The sequence below is a fragment of the Centropristis striata genome, chromosome 16 (assembly GCF_030273125.1).
Source record: "Centropristis striata isolate RG_2023a ecotype Rhode Island chromosome 16, C.striata_1.0, whole genome shotgun sequence".
Taxonomy (NCBI): Eukaryota; Metazoa; Chordata; class Actinopteri; order Perciformes; family Serranidae; genus Centropristis; species Centropristis striata.
This window is the reverse complement of record NC_081532.1, coordinates 21,553,397-21,572,423: the sequence shown is the minus strand read 5'-3', so window position 1 is coordinate 21,572,423 and position 19,027 is coordinate 21,553,397. Positions and strand designations below refer to the sequence as shown.

General features: G+C 36.9%; 3 protein-coding genes across 3 annotated transcripts; 2 read left to right on the top strand and 1 right to left on the bottom strand.

Annotated features, from left to right (window-relative positions):
- Positions 1-3,100: 3,100 nt before the first annotated feature.
- On the top strand, positions 3,101-8,294 carry dnal1 (dynein, axonemal, light chain 1). The gene is made up of 8 exons (XM_059353355.1): positions 3,101-3,182; positions 5,606-5,644; positions 5,781-5,890; positions 6,291-6,346; positions 6,458-6,513; positions 6,678-6,804; positions 6,896-7,036; positions 7,524-8,294. Exons 3-8 carry the CDS (start codon positions 5,856-5,858, stop codon positions 7,556-7,558), a joined length of 450 nt encoding a protein of 149 aa, XP_059209338.1. The 5' UTR covers positions 3,101-3,182; positions 5,606-5,644; positions 5,781-5,855; the 3' UTR covers positions 7,559-8,294.
- A 672-nt stretch (positions 8,295-8,966) lies between these two features.
- On the top strand, positions 8,967-15,341 carry tedc1 (tubulin epsilon and delta complex 1). Its single transcript, XM_059353451.1, has 8 exons — positions 8,967-9,257; positions 11,215-11,299; positions 11,699-11,904; positions 12,035-12,172; positions 12,378-12,455; positions 12,964-13,050; positions 13,130-13,273; positions 14,690-15,341. The coding sequence occupies exons 1-8, from the start codon at positions 9,114-9,116 to the stop codon at positions 15,065-15,067; spliced, it is 1,260 nt and encodes a 419-aa protein (XP_059209434.1). The 5' UTR covers positions 8,967-9,113; the 3' UTR covers positions 15,068-15,341.
- On the bottom strand, positions 15,309-17,877 carry pth2 (parathyroid hormone 2). The gene is made up of 4 exons (XM_059353452.1): positions 17,742-17,877; positions 16,670-16,774; positions 16,304-16,483; positions 15,309-15,741 (listed from the first exon to the last, which is right to left on the bottom strand). The coding sequence occupies exons 2-4, from the start codon at positions 16,771-16,773 to the stop codon at positions 15,564-15,566; spliced, it is 462 nt and encodes a 153-aa protein (XP_059209435.1). The 5' UTR covers position 16,774; positions 17,742-17,877; the 3' UTR covers positions 15,309-15,563.
- Between the last annotated feature and the right edge of the window lie 1,150 nt (positions 17,878-19,027).

Genomic DNA, 19,027 nt, shown 5'->3' with positions numbered 1-19,027 from the left:
TAACAAGGTAGAAAACTTTAGTAAATGTCATAATTTTCATGAAAACTGCAGGTGGATTAAAAAAAAAAAAATCTTGTTAATAATGGTTGGTGAATCAGGCTAATTTCGTACAGGTTGGCAGCTCTGGAAGAGTGTACTCTTTGTAGTATCTTGAGCAGTGTTCCAGGGGACAGCCAAGGGATCTTGTACGTAGCTGCCTTCATACGACTTCAGATAAAGGTTACGCTGTCGCCAAACACTCGCTCAAGGAGCATTTTGGAAATGGATAAAAGGAAACCGTGGCTGCCATGGAAAAATCAATGGATGGCCAAGTGCCAAGTCTGAGGACATTAAAGGACTAGTAGGTACGTATGCACTCTACCTACATGAATGTTCAGTGCTACAATACTTGGAAGAGGTAATCATGTCAGTAAATATGAAAACTTCCATATAAAATCAGACAAAAATGGAGGCTAAATTTTGTTAAGAAACCATCAAAGCGCTTGTTTTCACTGACTAGTCAAGTTGGTTGAGCAAAAAGTCAGAATGGCTTCAGATCAAATGTTATGTGACATGGTGCTGAGTTCTGTGTTCCTCAGTTTCTTGGTGTTTTCTCTGCTCTCCTGTGTCTCCTGCAAGTACTACCATCTCCCTCCCCTGCTCCACAGCTGCAGTGAGTGGCAGCCATCAACAGTGGCTAATAAGTAATCAAGGGCCTGCACCCTGGAGCTGAAGAAAGCTGCAGTCAGGGCTGGTGGGCCATGACAACCATGTGAGCCTGTGTGGCTGTCATGTGTGTGATGCTAGTGTGACAATTGTGTTTAGTGTTTAAGTGTTTGAGTTAATTAATTCAGTCTGTTTTAGTATTTACTCTGGATTTTATCTCTATTTAATGTTTAATGCTTTCTTTTTAGAAATTATTTTAATGTTATAGACATAACACAAAACATATAGAGGATTTACACTTACAGGCTTTATTCAGTGATCACAACCTGAAGACAATATAAACAAATGTAGATATCTCACATCATACAGTGTTTACACTGACAGGCTAGTCCATGATCACATCCTGAAGGACAATATATATACCTGTAGATATCATACATGATTTACATTGACAGGCTAGTCTGTATCACAACCTGGAGGACAATATAAACACCTGTAGATATCTCCTAAAATCTATCATATCATGAGAACGGATTATAGGGTACATTATAAAGATGTAGGCTCTTATGAAAATACAGTAAGCTACCTTTGGCATACTGTTTCAACTCTATAGTGTGTTAAATTAGAAAGGTATCAACAAAAAAATAATAGATAAATATATATATATATAATAATATAAAATGTATTGTGGAAAAATAAGAATACAATGCACAACTTACTCAACTTTAAATCCGAAGATTGCAGTGTCCCTGGATCAGTGAGGTGGAGGCATTCAAGAGCATTGGTGTCTACCATAGTGTCTTCTTTGATGTTATAAAAGGTGGAATAAAAGTGAATGAAAATTAAAAGAGTATATGAAAACACATTTCTATGACCATTACTTTGACTTGTATCGACACTTGTCTAACACAGTTTCAAAAATTTGAAAACTCTAAGCTTCACAAATGTGTCATTTATTTCTGGATCATTGTGACATATTGCACTATATTTCACATTTTACCTTGTCATGCTTGACTTCAAGCAATTCTATTTTTTACATTACATTTCTTCCTTCATTCATGGACATTTGGCTCTGTTGGTGCTATTGCCTTGTTATCTGTGAACTGATGCAATGCTAATGTTTTATCACTGGAGGGCGATATTGCAATGCTACAAGGATATCAACTGCAGTAAAAAAGGTAAACCCCCCAATTTTTGTCTCTGTGTACAGTACAGCAACAATTGACCAGATTTTTTTCACAATGTGTAAAGATAAAAATAAAGAGACATCTTTATTTTGTAGGTACAAAAAGTAAAGTCTTGTATCTCAGACCTTTGATTTATTTTCATTGCATCCGAAGGGGCATCCTAATTCTTTTTCTTTTGCCAATTTCATCCTCATTTCTTTGCATAATGTCCATATTTATAGCATGATAAAAGCAGCAAACTGTTATCTATGGACGCCCATTTCCGCCAATGTGATGGGAAAAAAATAAATTCTAGAGCCATTATAATAACAAACTTGCTCAAAATAATGTCCAGGCATCACACAATTATGACTTAACATCTTATAACTATGAGAAACATTTGTAAAATAATGACTTAGTATCTCATAAGCAGAGTCAGATATTGTATATTACACATAAATTGTGTATTATATTTCATATTTGTAATGTATATTATATATAAAGACATACTCATATACAAAAAGATAAGTAGTCAACATAATTTATATATATATATATATATATATATAATTAAATTGTTTGTTGATAAGTAATTAACTGTATTTTTGATAATTGATCATTTCTATTTTTAGTAAGGATAAGTATATAAGACAGTAATGAATTTATGTTTTTATATGACAGAGATAAAAGAAAATTATATTTATACAAATTTAGGAAAAGCAATTAGTGTATAGCTGTTTATGGTTCTTCTCACTCCTTTTCAAACATGTGAACCAAAATTGGCAATTTGTTTTGCTCTGTGCTTTTAATGTTTTGCAAATATTACTTGTTCATATGATCGGTTCTCTTTTTATATGTATGAAATAATTATAACATAGTTAGTCATAATTATGAGGTAGTTTGTCATGAGAAAGTAAGTCATAAATATGAATTAGTATTTCACAATTATAAGATACTAAGTCATTATTTTGAGAGGATTTCTCATTATGACTATATGACTATACATTATGATTATAATTTTATTCCCTTCACATTGACGGAAATAGGCTTCCATAAAACAAATCTAATTTCATCATCTTCAAAAAGAATTGCTGTCAAATACATTAAAAAAAACAGCAAACAGTTATCCTGTTCAGCCGCAAATTAGTTTTCTAATCTAGGTCAAGCTTCACAGTTACACTGCGCAGGCGCAAATTGTACTTAGGCTGCCTGTTAGTGCCTAGCAACCAGAACAGACGTCAACCATCAACATGGTGAGTTTGTTTTTGTCGATTCATTTTTATCTTTCGCTATTTTCGTTTTTTCTCTACTTTTAGCGAGATTGTACGACCCTAACTACAACGCAGTGGCTTCGTGTCAGACAGCTATTGGGTTAGCCTCACATACAACATTGTTGTCGGTGATGGTTAATAACGGCTAACCTTCACTTAAATAAGCTAGTTAACGTTAGCTAGTTAATGCCATTTTCCCAATGATAACTCTATTATGGGGAGGACTGTTGTAGGACTAGTTAGAATAGCTGTGAGAATTAACGTTAAGTGTTTATCTTAGCTGCTAGAACCTCGATATGAAAATTAAAGCAAAGAGAGTGTCAACTATATTTTCGTAAAAAGTGTTTGTGTGTGTGTGTGTGTGTGTGTGTGTGTTTGATGTAGCGCTGTTGCTAGCTTGTCTACGGTACCTAGTGTTATTTTCTGTTTTGTTATCACAATATAAATTAGCTTCTCCCTAACTATATGAATGTAATGTAATGGCTGTCTATTTATTGTCTTTAACTGCTTTTGTCTGTCTTTTATAGAGGTCTATTTTTTTGTATATCTCTTAAATTATTTACTGGATTTTACTGTTTTAGTGTAGTCTGTAATTAGCTTTATAATGATACTGATAATAATAATAATAATAATAACTGCTATAATATTTAGAATAATTGTTATATTATAATTTTTATTTATTTTAATATATTGTTTTCTATTTTTTTTAGTTTCCTATGGCACGTGTTTTCGTTTATTTAGTTTTTGTTTATTTTTTACCTCTTTACTGTTCTTTTAAAAAAAAACAAAAAAATTATATTGTTATTAGGGCCACGGGGCAATCGCACCGAGCATTGGTCCCATACAGCAATAGCTGTAGGGACCAGTGCATGTCTAAACCCCGAGCACTATTGTTATACTGCTGATTTTTTCTAATTCCTCTTACAGACACAATTTCGTTCCACTACTAGTCCTACAACTCGAAGAGTTGCAGGACAAATTATAAATCCAAACGTGCGGTTTGATCGGGATCGGTGTGCTATTACTTTTCTCTATGGAATACGAAAAACTGCCCAAAATTTTGGGACGGCCAAAAAAATGAGCGAAAAAGAACAATAATTGGAGATTTTTAAACGTCTACTTCTCCGGCATAATTTCACCTAGAGACTCTATTTAAACTTTAAACAGTATACACAAGTCTTGTGTATCGGTGTATTGATCCACGTTTCGATAGGTCATATAGTTTTTTATCAATCCCTGTTCAATGACCATGATCATTTTTGGAGAAATTCTGAGATTATAATGGGTGTGTATTGCATGGAATGTTCGTGTCACAGACTGTGACATCACCGCCAGAGTGTAGAGGGAGAGAAAAAATTGTCAAAAAATAAATTTGAAAACTGCGCTCCAGGCCGCAAATTCCACTCTACAGAAATAATTTATACATAGAAACGTAGGAAAATTTGTCTTCTCACTCACAATCCTCTGGTAAAGCTGTCAGAGTTAAGGTTTGGGCGTAGGACGCACAGATGCGGCACCAACACGCACCAACAGCCTCATTGGCTCCCATATTAAAAATGCAGGGAGATTTCTGAAAAAGGGAGATGTAACAGTTTTTTAGATCGCTCTAACAAAGCTATTTTTTCATTTTTCTTAAAAAAAACAAACATATGTAGACGTTCAGGAAGAACTCAGGACGCTCAAAGTGAAATCGGATCAATGATAGGTATTATGGTTTTGCCAAAAATGCTTTCTGTTCGAGGCCAGAAATTCCAGTCTGTCCACCTCTGGCTGCTGTCACTGTTCCGGGACATTGACAGTTGGTGGCAGTTGATTCTGTTGATTGCTCTGCTCTGATTGCCTTTGATCTTAGGTGCGATTGCCTTTGATCCTTTGATGTGATTACAGTTACACACACACATGCGCAAGCGCGCATACTCCTCTAGATACACATGCTTCAAACACACACACACACACACACACACACACACACACACACACAGGTACATTTATGTGATTTTAATTAGACACACACACACACACACACACACACACACAGGTAACTTTATGCAATTTTCGTTACACACACACACACACAAATGCGCGCATAAGCACGCACACTCCTCCAGATACACACACACACACACACACACACACACACATTTTGAGGTTCAAGGGCATAGGTGCTGTATAAATAAATACTTGAAAAGGAATGCTTGTTGTAGGTGTGCTCCTTGGATATAATAAAGTATCATAGCATTACTAGTATTAATTGTTTGAAATCTCTGAAGAATCTCATCATAGTGTACACACACCGGCAGTAACCCCGTGGCCCTTTCAGAATTTCCCCAGAGGAAATTTTCTAGTTTAAAATTATTATTGAATGCTGTTGTTATTAAGACTACTTATTCTGAATTCATTCATTGCTTGGTGTGTGGATGGGGTGTGTAGGTGTGTGTATGTGTGTTTGTGTTGTATAGTATTTGTATGAAAAGTGCTATACAAATAAAGTTTGATTGATTGATTGATTGATAATGTCTACAGGCCAAAGCAACGACTATAAGAGAAGCACTGGCCAAATTGGTGAGTGGCATATAAACATATATGTCAGAAACAGACAATGCAATACTATGCAATAGACTTATTTATTTTTGTTCATACAAGTATGTCACATAGTTGTTGTAATTGCATCTTTTGGTTTGTGTGTGTGTGTTTGCAGGAGGAGAAAACAGGGGAGAAGGCGAGCGAAAGTACAGCAATAAAACTGTATGGTCAGGTTCCACCTATCGAGAAGATGGATCCCTCTCTGTCCACACTGACAAACTGCGAGTAAGCCCTTTAATGATACAAATACAGTTTGATATGTTTACAGCAATTAGTGTTCTACAGCAACATACGTAGTATTAGTAGGAAAAAAATGTTTTTGCATACGTTTGAAGACTTGTTAAACCATAAAAAATTTGACATTACACACACACACACACACACACACACATATATGTGTATATATATATGTATACATATGTGTGTGTGTGTGTGTGTGTGTGTGTGTGTGTATAAAATGCAGGCCACGGACTTCTTAGGACAGGAACACTATTTTCAGTTTCAGATCAGTAAAGAGCAAATAACTGAGCAGTTAATACAGCGAGTATTTAGTAGTATTTAATCTACAGTGTTTAAAATGAAATACCTGACATGCTATTGTACTGTATCCTTTCTTCCTTCACAGGAAGCTCTCTCTCTCCACAAACTGCATTGAAAAAATAACCAATCTGAATGGCCTGAGTGAGTACTAACTGCATAAATACAAATATTCACACACAAATATTGAAACAAAAAACTATTCACTGATGAAGATGCGGTCTTGTAATGTGATGCTGTGTTGTGTTCTTTCAGAGAACTTAAGGATATTGTCACTGGGAAGAAATAATATAAAAGCCCTCGCTGGGCTGGTAAGTTACATATGAAAAAGAATTGACAGTAACTAGTGTTGTATTATTTCCCTTATTTCCTTCCTTCTCTCTGTTTCTTGAACGTTTTGGCACGTTTTTTCTTAACTTAAAGGAGGATCTGTGTGTGTGTGTGTGTGTGTGTGTGTGTGTGTGTGTTTGTGTAGGAGGCAGTTGGGGACACATTAGAAGAGTTATGGATCTCCTATAACTTGATAGAGAAACTGAAGGGAATTCATTCCATGAAGAAACTTAGAGTCCTCTATATGTCAAACAACCTGGTAAAAGAATGGGGTGAGTTACATTCATAAATAGAATCAACACATTTTACTAATGCTCTCTTAAGTAACTGATATTTTTAAAGTGTTTTTTCTGTGTTGTGCAGGAGAGTTTGTGAGGCTAGCTGACCTTCCGTGCCTTGCGGACCTGGTGTTTGTTGGAAATCCTCTGGAGGAGAAACATTCTGCTGAGGGAACCTGGATGGATGAAGCTTCTAAACGACTGCCTAATCTGAAAAAACTAGACGGTAAGAGTGTTTCAGCAGCTATGTGTGCAAGAATATTTACCTATATTATATATTTCCACCATCCTTTGACAGTATAGACATTGCAGAATATATAACTAATAAACTAAACCAATAAGTGCAATTTTCATGGTTCTAGGTTATGGTTTGAATAATAATTAATTCATATGAATTGCCAACATAAATTTAGTAAATCAGCTTAGGAAGGGCTTCCAGATATATACATCAAAAATGAATATAATTTACTATGATTGAAATAGAGCTGGTTTTTTTCCAAGCAAATTCCAATTTTCCCTGTTATTAATACCAAATTACATATTTATTTCCAGGAGACCATAAGTGAGACACACACAAAAAACTCCTCTACAACTAATAAGGAGGATTATTAGGGAATGAAAGACCCATTGACTTTCTTTTTTTGGTTACAAGACATAAGTCTTTTGTAGTTTCTTTGAAGATATGATTTAAGATCTCTTCCTTTTGTTTCCAGGAACTCCAGTCATCAAACAGGAAGAGGATGAATGAGATAGAGAGAGTTGAGAAGCATCTGCAAAACTCCAACCCCCTTCTCTTAGTGTCTTCCCTTTTTTAAGCTTTGTAAGGTTTGTCATGGTGCTTTTCTTTAAATGAAACTATGTTTTTTGCAACAGCATAGACTTTGTTATAGAAGGAAAAGCACAAGATATCTAATAGATACACAGATGTGTATGTTTTAGAATGAGAAAAGTCTGTTAAATTGACAATACCTCAACTTGTGGACTTGGGAGCAGAAAGAGGTTTGATGAGACCCTGTAAGTGGATAAATACATTTCCTACGGAATTACAGATTGACTTAAATTTTTAATGTTCTCTTTAACTGAAAATTGACTGTGGTAATAGGGGTACAGTCCTATTCCTGGGCCAGTAACATAAATTTACAATGTGAGTGTACTTGATTCCTCTAAATGTTCCTCTTACAAGAACTAAAGCACAACATGGAGTGATTGGCCACTTATACCAGACTTCTCAGGTAATAAGCAGTAGCAGCATTAAAAGTGCTCTGTTCGGCATTGTCTTTGAAGTCATGTAATATATGTCTAAACTTTTTGAACTTTATAAAAGGGCAGAAACGAGTCTGCTGTATTTTACGGTCACTTATTAGATTTCACATCGTTCCTGTTCTCTAAAATGTTATACCAAGGTTAATGTATGTACAGCAGCATGTCCTTTTTCATTGTGAGATGTTTTTTTTATGATTTTGATATTTTAAATAAATACTATTTAAGATCAGTTGAATTTGGTAATTTCAAATCTGTTGAAATACAACATTAATATCGGAAATATATTATAATAGAGAATTCAAAAGTTTAACTAATTGATGGAAACTTTGTCAATGATGAGGAGTGTTGAAGGAGGAGGAGACACACGGGATCAAATGACGTCATGTTCTTTGGGTACAAGACTTGTGCATTTTAACTGGAGCTACAATATTGGAGGGTTACATCCATGGCTACAACAGATGGTTCCAGAAATAAAAGGATGGTTTCTGCCCAGGTGCTCATAGGGTGTGCTAGGCCCGGCCGGAGAGAATGTTTTATGATTTTGAGCCTTTCAACTGACCCAGATATTTAGTCATATCAGCACATTTACACCTCACACCTTAATGTATTATAATTTATTGTTGCGTGTCACCTCCTTTCTTGTGCAATAATGTATTTTTTAAGTCCATATTTTTTATGTTCATATATTTTATTAAGTCCATATTTTTGTTTATTTTCTTAAGTCTGTATATTTTTGCTATTTCTCTCTCTCTCTCTTTCTGTGTCTCTCTCTCTCTCTCTCTCTCTCTCTCTCTCTCTCTCTCTCTCTCTCTCTCTCTCTCTCTCTCTCTCTCTCTCTCTCTCTCTCTGATTGGCCAACGGAGACATCAGTCACAACTCCTTCCATTCCTCTTCCTGACAACGGCTTCATACACGGAAATGGTTGTCTCTGCCGCGAAATATCAACAGCTCAACTTCAAAGAGGGAGAAATGTCACTGAAAATGTGTTTTAACAGTGGTTTTAACCTGTAGTCACATATGTATGAAGTGCTGTGGCTGTAATGCAGCGGAGGAAAGCGGCCGTGAGAGTGGAAGTGAAGCAGGTAATCCAGACTCTGTGCAGGCTGTTAGCGGCCGTTGGGCTGGAATCTGTCCCGTCACCGGAGGACTTCAGACGGGCTAAATTCGGTGGAGGACCCGAGGTGGTACGTTGATCATCAGCTGTCACTCTCGGTGGTGAAATGTAAAGTTCTGCATTTTCTCGAAATCTGTACTTTTTTAGTCTGCAACAGTTATTTGAGAGCTTTAGTTACTTACTTTTAGTTACAAACTTAAAACTGTTGAACACCAGCATGATACAAATCGTCACCCTGTTCAAATAATCGCCTAACTATTTTTTTCAAGTTTTGCAGGAAACACAAAAAACTTCAACCAAAGTGTAACATATGACATTTATTGATCATTTCACTCAAAAAGGATGTAACAAAGGATGGCTATTGGCATAGTAATAACACTGTGTGTAAATTATGTAACTTAAGAGAAATAAATGACTTAGGCAATTTTTAGAACATGCCTTTTTGACTTAAGCAAGATTTGGTAACACTTTATTTTGAAGGTGTCTACATAAGAGTCACACAAGCCTGTCAGAAACATGACATGACAAGTATCATGAGCATTAATGTTACTTCAAAGTGTCATTCATGTTCATTACACATCCCATGTCATGTTTATGACACGCTCATGTCACTCTTATGTAAACACCTTAGAGTAAAGTGTGACCAATATTAGTGTCAACAGTAAAACACTGATAAACTAAACTGATAACTAAACAATCTCCCTCTAGCTCTTCTTTGCTGGGTTCTTATCTGATACCTATGAATGTGGCAAATTGTCAAAGGAGTGATGATCTTAAAGGGGTAAAATCACATGATCTGATCAACTGAGGATGTAGGCGATTTTGGAAGTGGCATGGATGTCGCTAAAACAACAAAAATAAAATCAGGAGTGTGCCATTTTAAAAAGAATCAGTAAAGGTGTATGAGATTTGGACATGTTTTTAAGCAGTATGTGTTCAAGTCTTGTGCTTTCTGTTAAATAGACATTTTAGAAAGACCTCTTTCAAATAGATAATAAACAGTATATATTGACATACTATACAGACTAGAGGTGGCCGATATGTCCCTAAAAAGAATATCACGATATTTCAGGGTATTTTTTGCGATAATGATATTTTTGACGATATTACAAAATACTGAAAAATACATAGAAAATTAGATTTTTTTTAAGTCTGTATGAATAAATTTAAAAAAGTTCAGCAAAATAAAAATCAACCATAATTCTAAAATGTAGTGTAAGTTGCAAATCTCAACAGTTGCCAAATACAAAATATTTATTCTTGACTATTGAGTATTAGCAAATAAAAAATAACCATCTAGGCGGTCTGGGGGCCCCCCGGGAGAAAATGTTGTATATTTTTAAGTAAAATGTATCAATCTTGTGCACTTTGAGAGCTTAATGTAAGCAGACACCTCACATAACAGTTTTCACAGTCAGGAAATACTGTGATTTAGAATCTTTATTGTTATCCTACTGTGGCATTTTTAATTGCTGTCAACATGCTTTCCACTAGGACATGGAGTAGCCAGACGGTGTTAAAAAAAATAGCTGGCTGGGAGGGTCCAGGGGCATGCGATCATGCTGGGGCGGGACTGATACAGACAGATAGGCAGGTTTCTATATCATGCTGGAATTGTTTTGAAGCGGAGAAGTGGGGAGGGCAGCTCGGTATATTCAGTGCGGGTGTGTAAGTGTGTGAATGTGTCTAGGAGGAGGACGGAGAGGTGGGGGTCGGGTTGACGGATGACAGACACTGCTGAGCAACGGCAGCACAACGCAAAATAACTTTATATAATGAATAGTGTAAATATACGTTCAGTAGCTTGAAATGTGATGTTAGCGCATCACATGAGTCTCTAGCGGGTCACCACAGGCCAGGTAAATAATGGGAAACCCCTATGCCACTATGTCAACAAATATGAATGTTGCCAATATCCTGATATGCATTTTTTTTACTCATATTAAAAATATACCGGTATTATTGTGAACAATACGAAATTGCACACCTCTAATACAGACATCTTTCTGTTTGCTGTTGTTTCCCAGGAGGATCAGTTCTGGCAGCTCCTTGCCAATATCCTTCAGACAACCAACATTGCTTCCCGTGAAGCTGGTGCACAGCTCGGAGGAGGTGAGTCACATTCAAACGATGACCCCTGGGGCTGATGAGTGAACCCAATGTGAACTGCCTTGCCTTTAACACATTATTTGCAAAAACATTTCCAGATCTTTTCATAGTTTTTAATACTATCTGCCCAGGATTTCCACATAGATGCTATTTTGCATGATTTCAAAACATCCAGTTCGATGCAACACATGTAATTTCTCCCCCAAAACTAAGAATTATTTGTCTTTGCACATTACAACAGTGTAACTCTTGAAATTGGTACATTGGTTCTGTGTGTTTGTAAAACATTATATCAGGATTTACTATGGTTTTACTTTTGCTACTTTGCAGTACTTTTGCTCACAACCTGTAAGATCACATACTTGCTGAGTCAGTGTTCTCTGTCTGCATACATACACACAGAGCACAGGAAGCTGGTAGCTGCAAGCCTCTGGCAGACTGGCTACCATGCTGACTGGATATATGGAAGTGACTGGAGGGAGGAAGGGAGATTTTCCAGCAGAGACCTCCTCCTGGCACTCGGCTGGCTGCTCACTACAGGCAAACTGGAGAAACTGCTGACACAGCGAGTACAGCAACTGGACAAAACACTACTCACACCTTTACCTGTAAGTACCACTGGTCCACCACCATATTATACCGTAGTGGTAATACTAAAGTAGTATATATGCATTTGCATATGTGTATGTATGTATATATGTATGTATGTGTATATATATATATCTGTCTACATTTAAGGTGAACCATCAGCTTTCCAATAAGTTCCAGTTTGACTCGCCATCTCTGAGGAAACTTCAGTGGCTCATTGGCTGTTTGAGATACCAGGGGCAGACACTGCTGTCCATGCAAGAAGAACGAACTTGCTTGCTCCATTCTGTAATAAAATCCCCTTTTTTCCCCAACTTTTACAAATGCTGCCAATCTGTATTTGTCACTTCCTGCCATAGAAAACATTGCTCAAAGTTCAACAAATTAGAAGTGTTGTAGCTTATGTGCATGACTGCAAGCCTCCATTCTAAACTGTAGTAGTATAGAAGTTAATTTCTCCCCAATAATGCGAACATCCCAATATATTTCTCAGGTTTCCTTTGCAAGCCTCCCTTCCCCTGTATCTTCCTCCTCCTCCTCCTCTCACCAAAGCCAAACCGTGCAAAGGAAGGTAAGAGTGTGTGTGCCGTTAATTAAAAGAACTGCCCATCATATGCTTCGCCTATAGTTAGAGTTAGATGATTAAACAGTTTTCTGTCTGTTTGCAAGTGTTAAATGTGTTGTATCTCAATTTCTGGACACAAAATCATTCTTGTTTTGTATATAAAAAAAAGAATAAATAAAAATACAATTTTACAGTATCATGTTCTTGATTATTTCACACTGTCCTATCAGACTTTTGGCTGTAATGGTTTTAGTAATTTGTTAAAAATCAGTCTGTAGTGATATGATAGTGAGGTTAGTTTAGGAAGTCATTCTTTAACAGTTAATTTAGAGGTAACTTTCCTTTAAAGTAGTTATGTGGTTGTAAATTTGTATTGCTGTTTGCCTGATTTCATAATCTTATTAAATCCATTTTTTTGTTTCATGTGAATAGTACATCTTCACACTGTGTTGACATAATTTGCTTTGGGGTGTTGTGTCTTTACAACTACTGTGCCTGTGTGTGTTCATTATAGGATTGTGTTTGTTTGCGGCTGCTCTGTGACCTCCTAGAAGCATATCTGAACTGGAAACAGGTGGAGGAAGTCTTCTGGACCTGGATGGTGAGTTAGAGAACAATACAGGAAAAAAACAGCAGTTACATTAATATAAAGCAGCAAACAGATGTGTGTCTCTGTGTAGGACAGTGTGGTGGATTGCCACCTGACAGATCCTGGAGTAAACAAGTCTTCACATGCACCCAGTGGCAGTGCAAGAGTGTGTCCCCACCAGAACCAGGGGCTACAAGAATTGGAGGACATGCTATTGAAAATGCCTACACAGCAGGTGTGCAACACACATACACACAAAAAAGTTATTGTGTATTGCAATAAGTGTATTGCCTGATGGTTTTTGATAATTGTTTTGGAGAAAAAAAGCAAATTAAATTATTTCAGTGCTGGAACAGATGCTTGACAAACAAAAAATTATCCACTTATCTAATACTTCTTTGCAGCATCTCTGGTTATAGTAATCAGCAAAACACACATTCATCATTTCTAAACATCTTTATAATAATAATGTTATTATATAAGGAACATTTCTGCACTAAGGACAATGATTTCCTGTTTGATTCCCAGCCCACCCTTAAAGTACTCTTTTAGATTAGATCAGATTTAACTTTATTTATCATTGCACATGTCACAGGTACAAAGCAACAAAATGCAAGTTGCATCTAAGCAGAAGTGCTTAAGCAGTAATTAAACAACATGATTCAGTAATATACAAGGTGCAAAGTATGAAATGATACAAAAATGTGTGTCTACATGAATGTCTATTACTACAGGTATGTACAGGCTATGAAAGACTCTCTCCTCTAAAGTAATGTACACTTTGCGAAACCTTGACCATAGTTTTTAATTATATTTGTGCGCTGCTGTTGTAGGGGTGTGCCATATCGTATCGTTCACGATGATACCGGTATATTTTTTTTTATGAGTAAAAAAAAAATGCATATCATGATATTGCCAACATTCCTACTTCTTGAAGTAGTGGCCTAAGGGTTTCCCATCAATTACCTAGACTGTGGCGGCCCGCCATAGTGTCATATGCTGCGCTAACGTCACATTTCAAGCGTCTGTCACCTGTCAGCCAGTTAAAAACCCGACCCTCACTTCTCCGTCCTCCTCTGAGACATGCGCGCGCATGCACACACTTACACACATGCACTGAATATGCCGAGCGGCCCACCCCACTACAGTCCCCACATCATCTCTCTCCCTGTGCGTCTGCGTGAGCCGAACTAAATACTATCAGCCTGTCTGGGCCGGTTGGAGGTCCAAACACACTGCTGCATTATGCCGTTCGTTAGTAGCGAGCTAACATTAGCTAACAATTAAATTATGTTAATCACAAAAAGCTACTATTACTTCCTGTCGCTTAACACATGCAGCCTGCCCCCGGACTCCCCCTAGATGGTTATTTGTGTTATTTGCTAATACTCAAGAATCAAGAATACATTTTTTTGTATTTGGCAACTGTTGAGATTTGCAATTTACACTACATTTTAGATTTAGGATTGATTTTTATTTTGTTGTACGTATTTTATTTATTTATACACACTAAAAAATCTTTTTCTATGTATTTTTCAGTATTTTGTAATATCATCAAGAGTATCGTTATCGCAAAAATGCCCTGAAAAATTGTAATATTCTTTTAGGACCATATCGCCCACCCCTATCCTGTTGTATGTTTTGTTCTCAGAAAGGACAGAGGAGAGGCAGAGGGGATGCTGAGGAAAGAAAACCAGGAGAAGGAGGAGGAAAGACGTTCCAGGGTGCATTGGACCCCTCTTGCCTCCCTCCTCTTCCCTCCTCTCTACCCTGCCTGCCTTCCCACCTCCCGGTCTACCGAGCCAGTCTCCAGACTGAGAGGCCAGACGGACGCACCAGACACCTAGCAAAAGGGTCCAGCAGCGAGGCAAAGACTCCGGAGAAGCTCCCAGTGTCTCAGGCTTCGCAGCTGCTTCGTCAGACTGAGGCTCTGCTGCTGGACAGGAGGAACAGGCAGAGACTGGCCAACAGGATACAGCTGCAGGAGATGATCGGCAGGCTGGACAATCTGGTGTTGATACCACCATAGACTTTTTTATAATCCTCAAATTGTTAAATTACTAAATTTAAAAATAAATGCTTATGAATTTTAATGTTTAATTTGCCAATGATTTACTTGACATTTGGATGAAACACATTGAAAACAAAATTTGCATCTTTATTTATTCATCAAATTGAATAACACCAAATTAATTTTCAGCATTATAAAAAAGTGAAAAAAAGAGTATAATTTTGAGATGCTCGACTTGAGCACTTATAATTTGTGTTTGACATTTTATTTTGAACATGTAAAAAGGAAAAATTGTCATACAACAAGCAGAAAAAACACAGAAAACGTAACAAACAATGAAACGCTTAGTACAAAGGAAATAATCAAACACTAGATAAGTCTGTTTAAATGTCGGAAAAGGAGTTGAAGGAAGTGCAATCTTTTGATGTCTACAATATTATTTTGTCTCATAAGTTGATGGCTCCTCACTTGTGCAGGGTTCAGAGGTGGTTTGGTTTTCTATGAAACTAAATTATCATGAAGAATTAACTACCAGTAGTTTCTGCATGTAGGAGTTAAGCCACTTCTGTCTCTCCATTGAGGTGAGGAGTTTACTCTTCTCTCTGAAGGCAGCATCATCAGCGACCACCATGTTCCTCTTCACCATGCCGGCACCCTGAGACGACCACTCGGCCGGCCACGCCCTCTCCACGCTACAGATACAAATACCAAGATCAGTCAAGTTTTTACACATTTTTTTCGACAATGTGAAGCCATGATTGATTCTGTTGGGACGAACGGTCACGTGAGAAATATTCACTGAAAATTTGTTAACACAGAGCAGATGGGAGTGGATAGGAGGTAAAAAATGCAAATAGTTCAATATGTATAACATGTGGAGACCTAATCCCACCCCCCCACCCCCGATTTCGTGACACTTGTGGGCACTGTTGTATATATAAATCCATTCTATACCAATTAAAATAATAATTGATCAGAGAAATTCTTTAATTTTAATTTAAGTCATTATTACTGTGTTATTCTGCACAAAATACATTAAGTTGTTCACACTTCCAGCCATGATCGTGCTGATTCCATAGAGCTGCAGGACGTATAGATTTTATATATTGCAGTGAAATACAAGGCCACAGTAGGTAAAATGTAAAAAGAGCAAAAAACACCCTGAAAGGGCTTGTTGGGGTTCAGAGGGTTAACATCCATATTGTAACCGTTGTATATAGTTTCATTTGGTAAGAATTCTATAACAGCAGTTACCTGTCCTCTGCCCTCTCGGGGGTAAAAAGCCACGGCTCCCTCATCAGTCCTGCTTTACTATTGGCTGCTGCTCTGAGTCCAGGTGCTGACATCATTTGAATGCTCCAATCATGGAGAGAGATGGAGGGGAAGAGGACATCCCAGTTGTCTCCTTTAGCTTCTTCTGAATCATCAGGACCTCTGGAAACAGGTGATATTAAACTCAACAATTCATTGGGAAACATTTGAGTGTATTACATAGGAATATCGAAATAAGTACGTTTAAGTTCATATCTGGGGTACCAGTTAGTTCATCGATCTATTATTTTGTCACATATTCACTCCAAACAACTGAACCATTAAGAGTCATATTTTACTGCTAACCACCTGAGAGGCAGCCGAGGCTGAGGGAAGGCTGATGTCATCCAGGTCAAACCCAAAAGGCAAAGCAACAGGAGGGACACTCGGGACAAAGCAGGTAGCTCAGACATCCTAAAAAATGGTGGAAAAAAAATGCTTTCTTGACAATAATACAAATTACATAAAAATAATAATTTTATTTATGCAGCACCTAGCAAGGAAAGAGCATCACAAAGTGCTTCGCAATGGAATAAAATAAAAAAAAAAAATTTAAATAAAAGCAGAAAATTTGCATACACTGCAATCCAACAGAAGAAAAGCAAAACTAAAGAAAAGTTTCCATGTTAATTGAATTGTGTATACATAGTGTTCAAACCAATAAAAAACAACTAAATAAAACAATATTGTATTTTCATCATCTTAAAAAAAAAAAATTGCTGTTTTTTGTAACAAGCGTACAACTTCACTCTTACAACGTACAACTCTCACACTTCAAGGCTACTTTAATTATTAAGATTACATTAGGACAGGTTTTAGGCTTTTCCCACTTTCCAAATAGTTATGTTGAATGCAAAAAACGTCTGCATCTTGGGGTTGGTGTTTTTTTTTGCATTTTTACGAATTAAAAAAAAAAAAGAAGAATATTTCATCATGTATCCACAAAAATAGAGAACAAAGATGTACAGAAATGTACACGTCAACTTGGAAAGTGCTGGTTTGAGGACCTAACATGAGCCAGAACAGCCAAAAGTAATTTTCTTTTCAGCATTTGTAATTTTAAAAAATTTGAGAAATAATAGCACACCTAACAAGCAAATCACATTTAAACACTGTTGCAATACAGTCAGCAACAAATCCCATCAACCACTGAAAATCCTCGTTTTGGTCAGTGTGTGCTCAACTGGAACCAAATTCTGCAATTTTTCTCTTTCAAAAAACAATAAAAATATATCTGTGAATGCATATATCCAATCTAGGGGGAAACATTAACAGATGAACATGCAGCACAACTTAAAGTAAAATTAACTTCATGCAATGGTGTTAATCATATGTGTAAAGGTTGTTAGTCAGCTGGTGGATGGTTTGGTAGATTGCTTACCTGATTCTCAGGTGGATGTGTTGGTGTGTCGGTCTGTTAAAAATCTGGACTCGAGAGGTTAAAGGTCAGGCGTCACACAAGCAGAAATATGTTCCAGGGCAAGTAAATAGCCACAAATGAGAGGTCAGGTACTTTCTGTTTGTTGCCACGTATTTATTGTCCTGTCTTCTCGAAATAGAAAGAAACTTGAACTTTTTTTGCGTTCGGACTTCTGCTTGCTTCTGTGAGCAGGTCTATGGTTTCTTGTCATACATACATACTTATATACCCTTGACTAGGATGTTTTGTAACCCCCATCCCTCTAACCCACCCACGCATACCTGCAAGCATCCACACCCTTCACAAGATCAAACCAACTTTGAGTTAAGTGTGCAAGAGGACAGCCCCCATGGAAGTAGTGTTAGCTTGTTAGTTTCCGTTTTTCAAAGAGTCTTAGTCATGGAGCTGTAGTGGATGGTCCACCATCTTATTACTGAAATCATTATAGTGCTTGTGTGTGTATATGTATATGTGTGAGTGTGGCAGGTTAACCTTGGATGCTTCTCCCAAAGGCTAATGGCACCTACACTTTTTTACACTGTACAACTTTAGAAGGCATTCGATTTTTATATTTCTGTATTTATTTTATTGTATTTTCTGTGGTCAAATGATTAAAACACAAGTCGTTCTTTTTGGCTGAAGGCTTTGTGCTTTCATATTATTAAACAGCAAAAACAGCATATCACAATATATTTCTTTAGGAGGAATCCCAGACAACAGGAGGTTCTTTTGTGGCCAAAACACCCCAAGGAAAAACAAGGAAGAAAGAAAACGCTTGCTGCTGGAGGTGTAATGAATCCGTCTCCGTCTGTATCCTGTACTCTCATTGGCTGTAGCTTATCGCTGCTCTCGTTGATGTTGAAAACAGTTTTCAAATTGTGATGTGTAAACTTGCTATAAGACCTAACAGTCAGAAAGAAGGCTTTATATGGACATGGGAAAAATAATGTTAATGCGATGTCCATTATGGAATAATAAATTCAACCTGCAATAATTTACTTGACGCTGATATATATATACATATTTACACTGAATTCCAAAAAATGTTTTAAGACATAAAGCTGCAATTTCTTGCAAGTGTTTAAACAAAATGACTGGCGGTGCAAGAGGCACTATCTTAAATCTTACCTCGGGCACCAAATTGGTCGTGGCCGGCTCTGATTCAGTTGAACTCATTTACATATCTTGAGGTAAGAGAAAAAATATAGAACTAGATGTTATCCTCATTTGACCTCTTTTATGTTATA

Bases quoted from the DNA above. Each gene is read 5' to 3' on its own strand.
- dnal1 (XM_059353355.1), top strand. From the start codon at position 5,856: ATGGATCCCTCTCTGTCCACACTGACAAACTGCGA. The intron at 6,805-6,895 runs GTGAGTTACATT...TGTGTTGTGCAG, and splicing joins CAACCTGGTAAAAGAATGGG to GAGAGTTTGTGAGGCTAGCT. The intron at 7,037-7,523 runs GTAAGAGTGTTT...TTTTGTTTCCAG, and splicing joins TAATCTGAAAAAACTAGACG to GAACTCCAGTCATCAAACAG.
- tedc1 (XM_059353451.1), top strand. From the start codon at position 9,114: ATGCAGCGGAGGAAAGCGGCCGTGAGAGTGGAAGTGAAGCAGGTAATC. The intron at 9,258-11,214 runs GTACGTTGATCA...GTTGTTTCCCAG, and splicing joins TCGGTGGAGGACCCGAGGTG to GAGGATCAGTTCTGGCAGCT. The intron at 11,300-11,698 runs GTGAGTCACATT...ACATACACACAG, and splicing joins TGGTGCACAGCTCGGAGGAG to AGCACAGGAAGCTGGTAGCT.
- pth2 (XM_059353452.1), bottom strand. From the start codon at position 16,773: ATGTCTGAGCTACCTGCTTTGTCCCGAGTGTCCCTCCTGTTGCTTTGC. The intron at 16,484-16,669 runs GTGGTTAGCAGT...ACCTGTTTCCAG, and splicing joins CAGCCTCGGCTGCCTCTCAG to AGGTCCTGATGATTCAGAAG. The intron at 15,742-16,303 runs GTAACTGCTGTT...TTGTATCTGTAG, and splicing joins CCCGAGAGGGCAGAGGACAG to CGTGGAGAGGGCGTGGCCGG.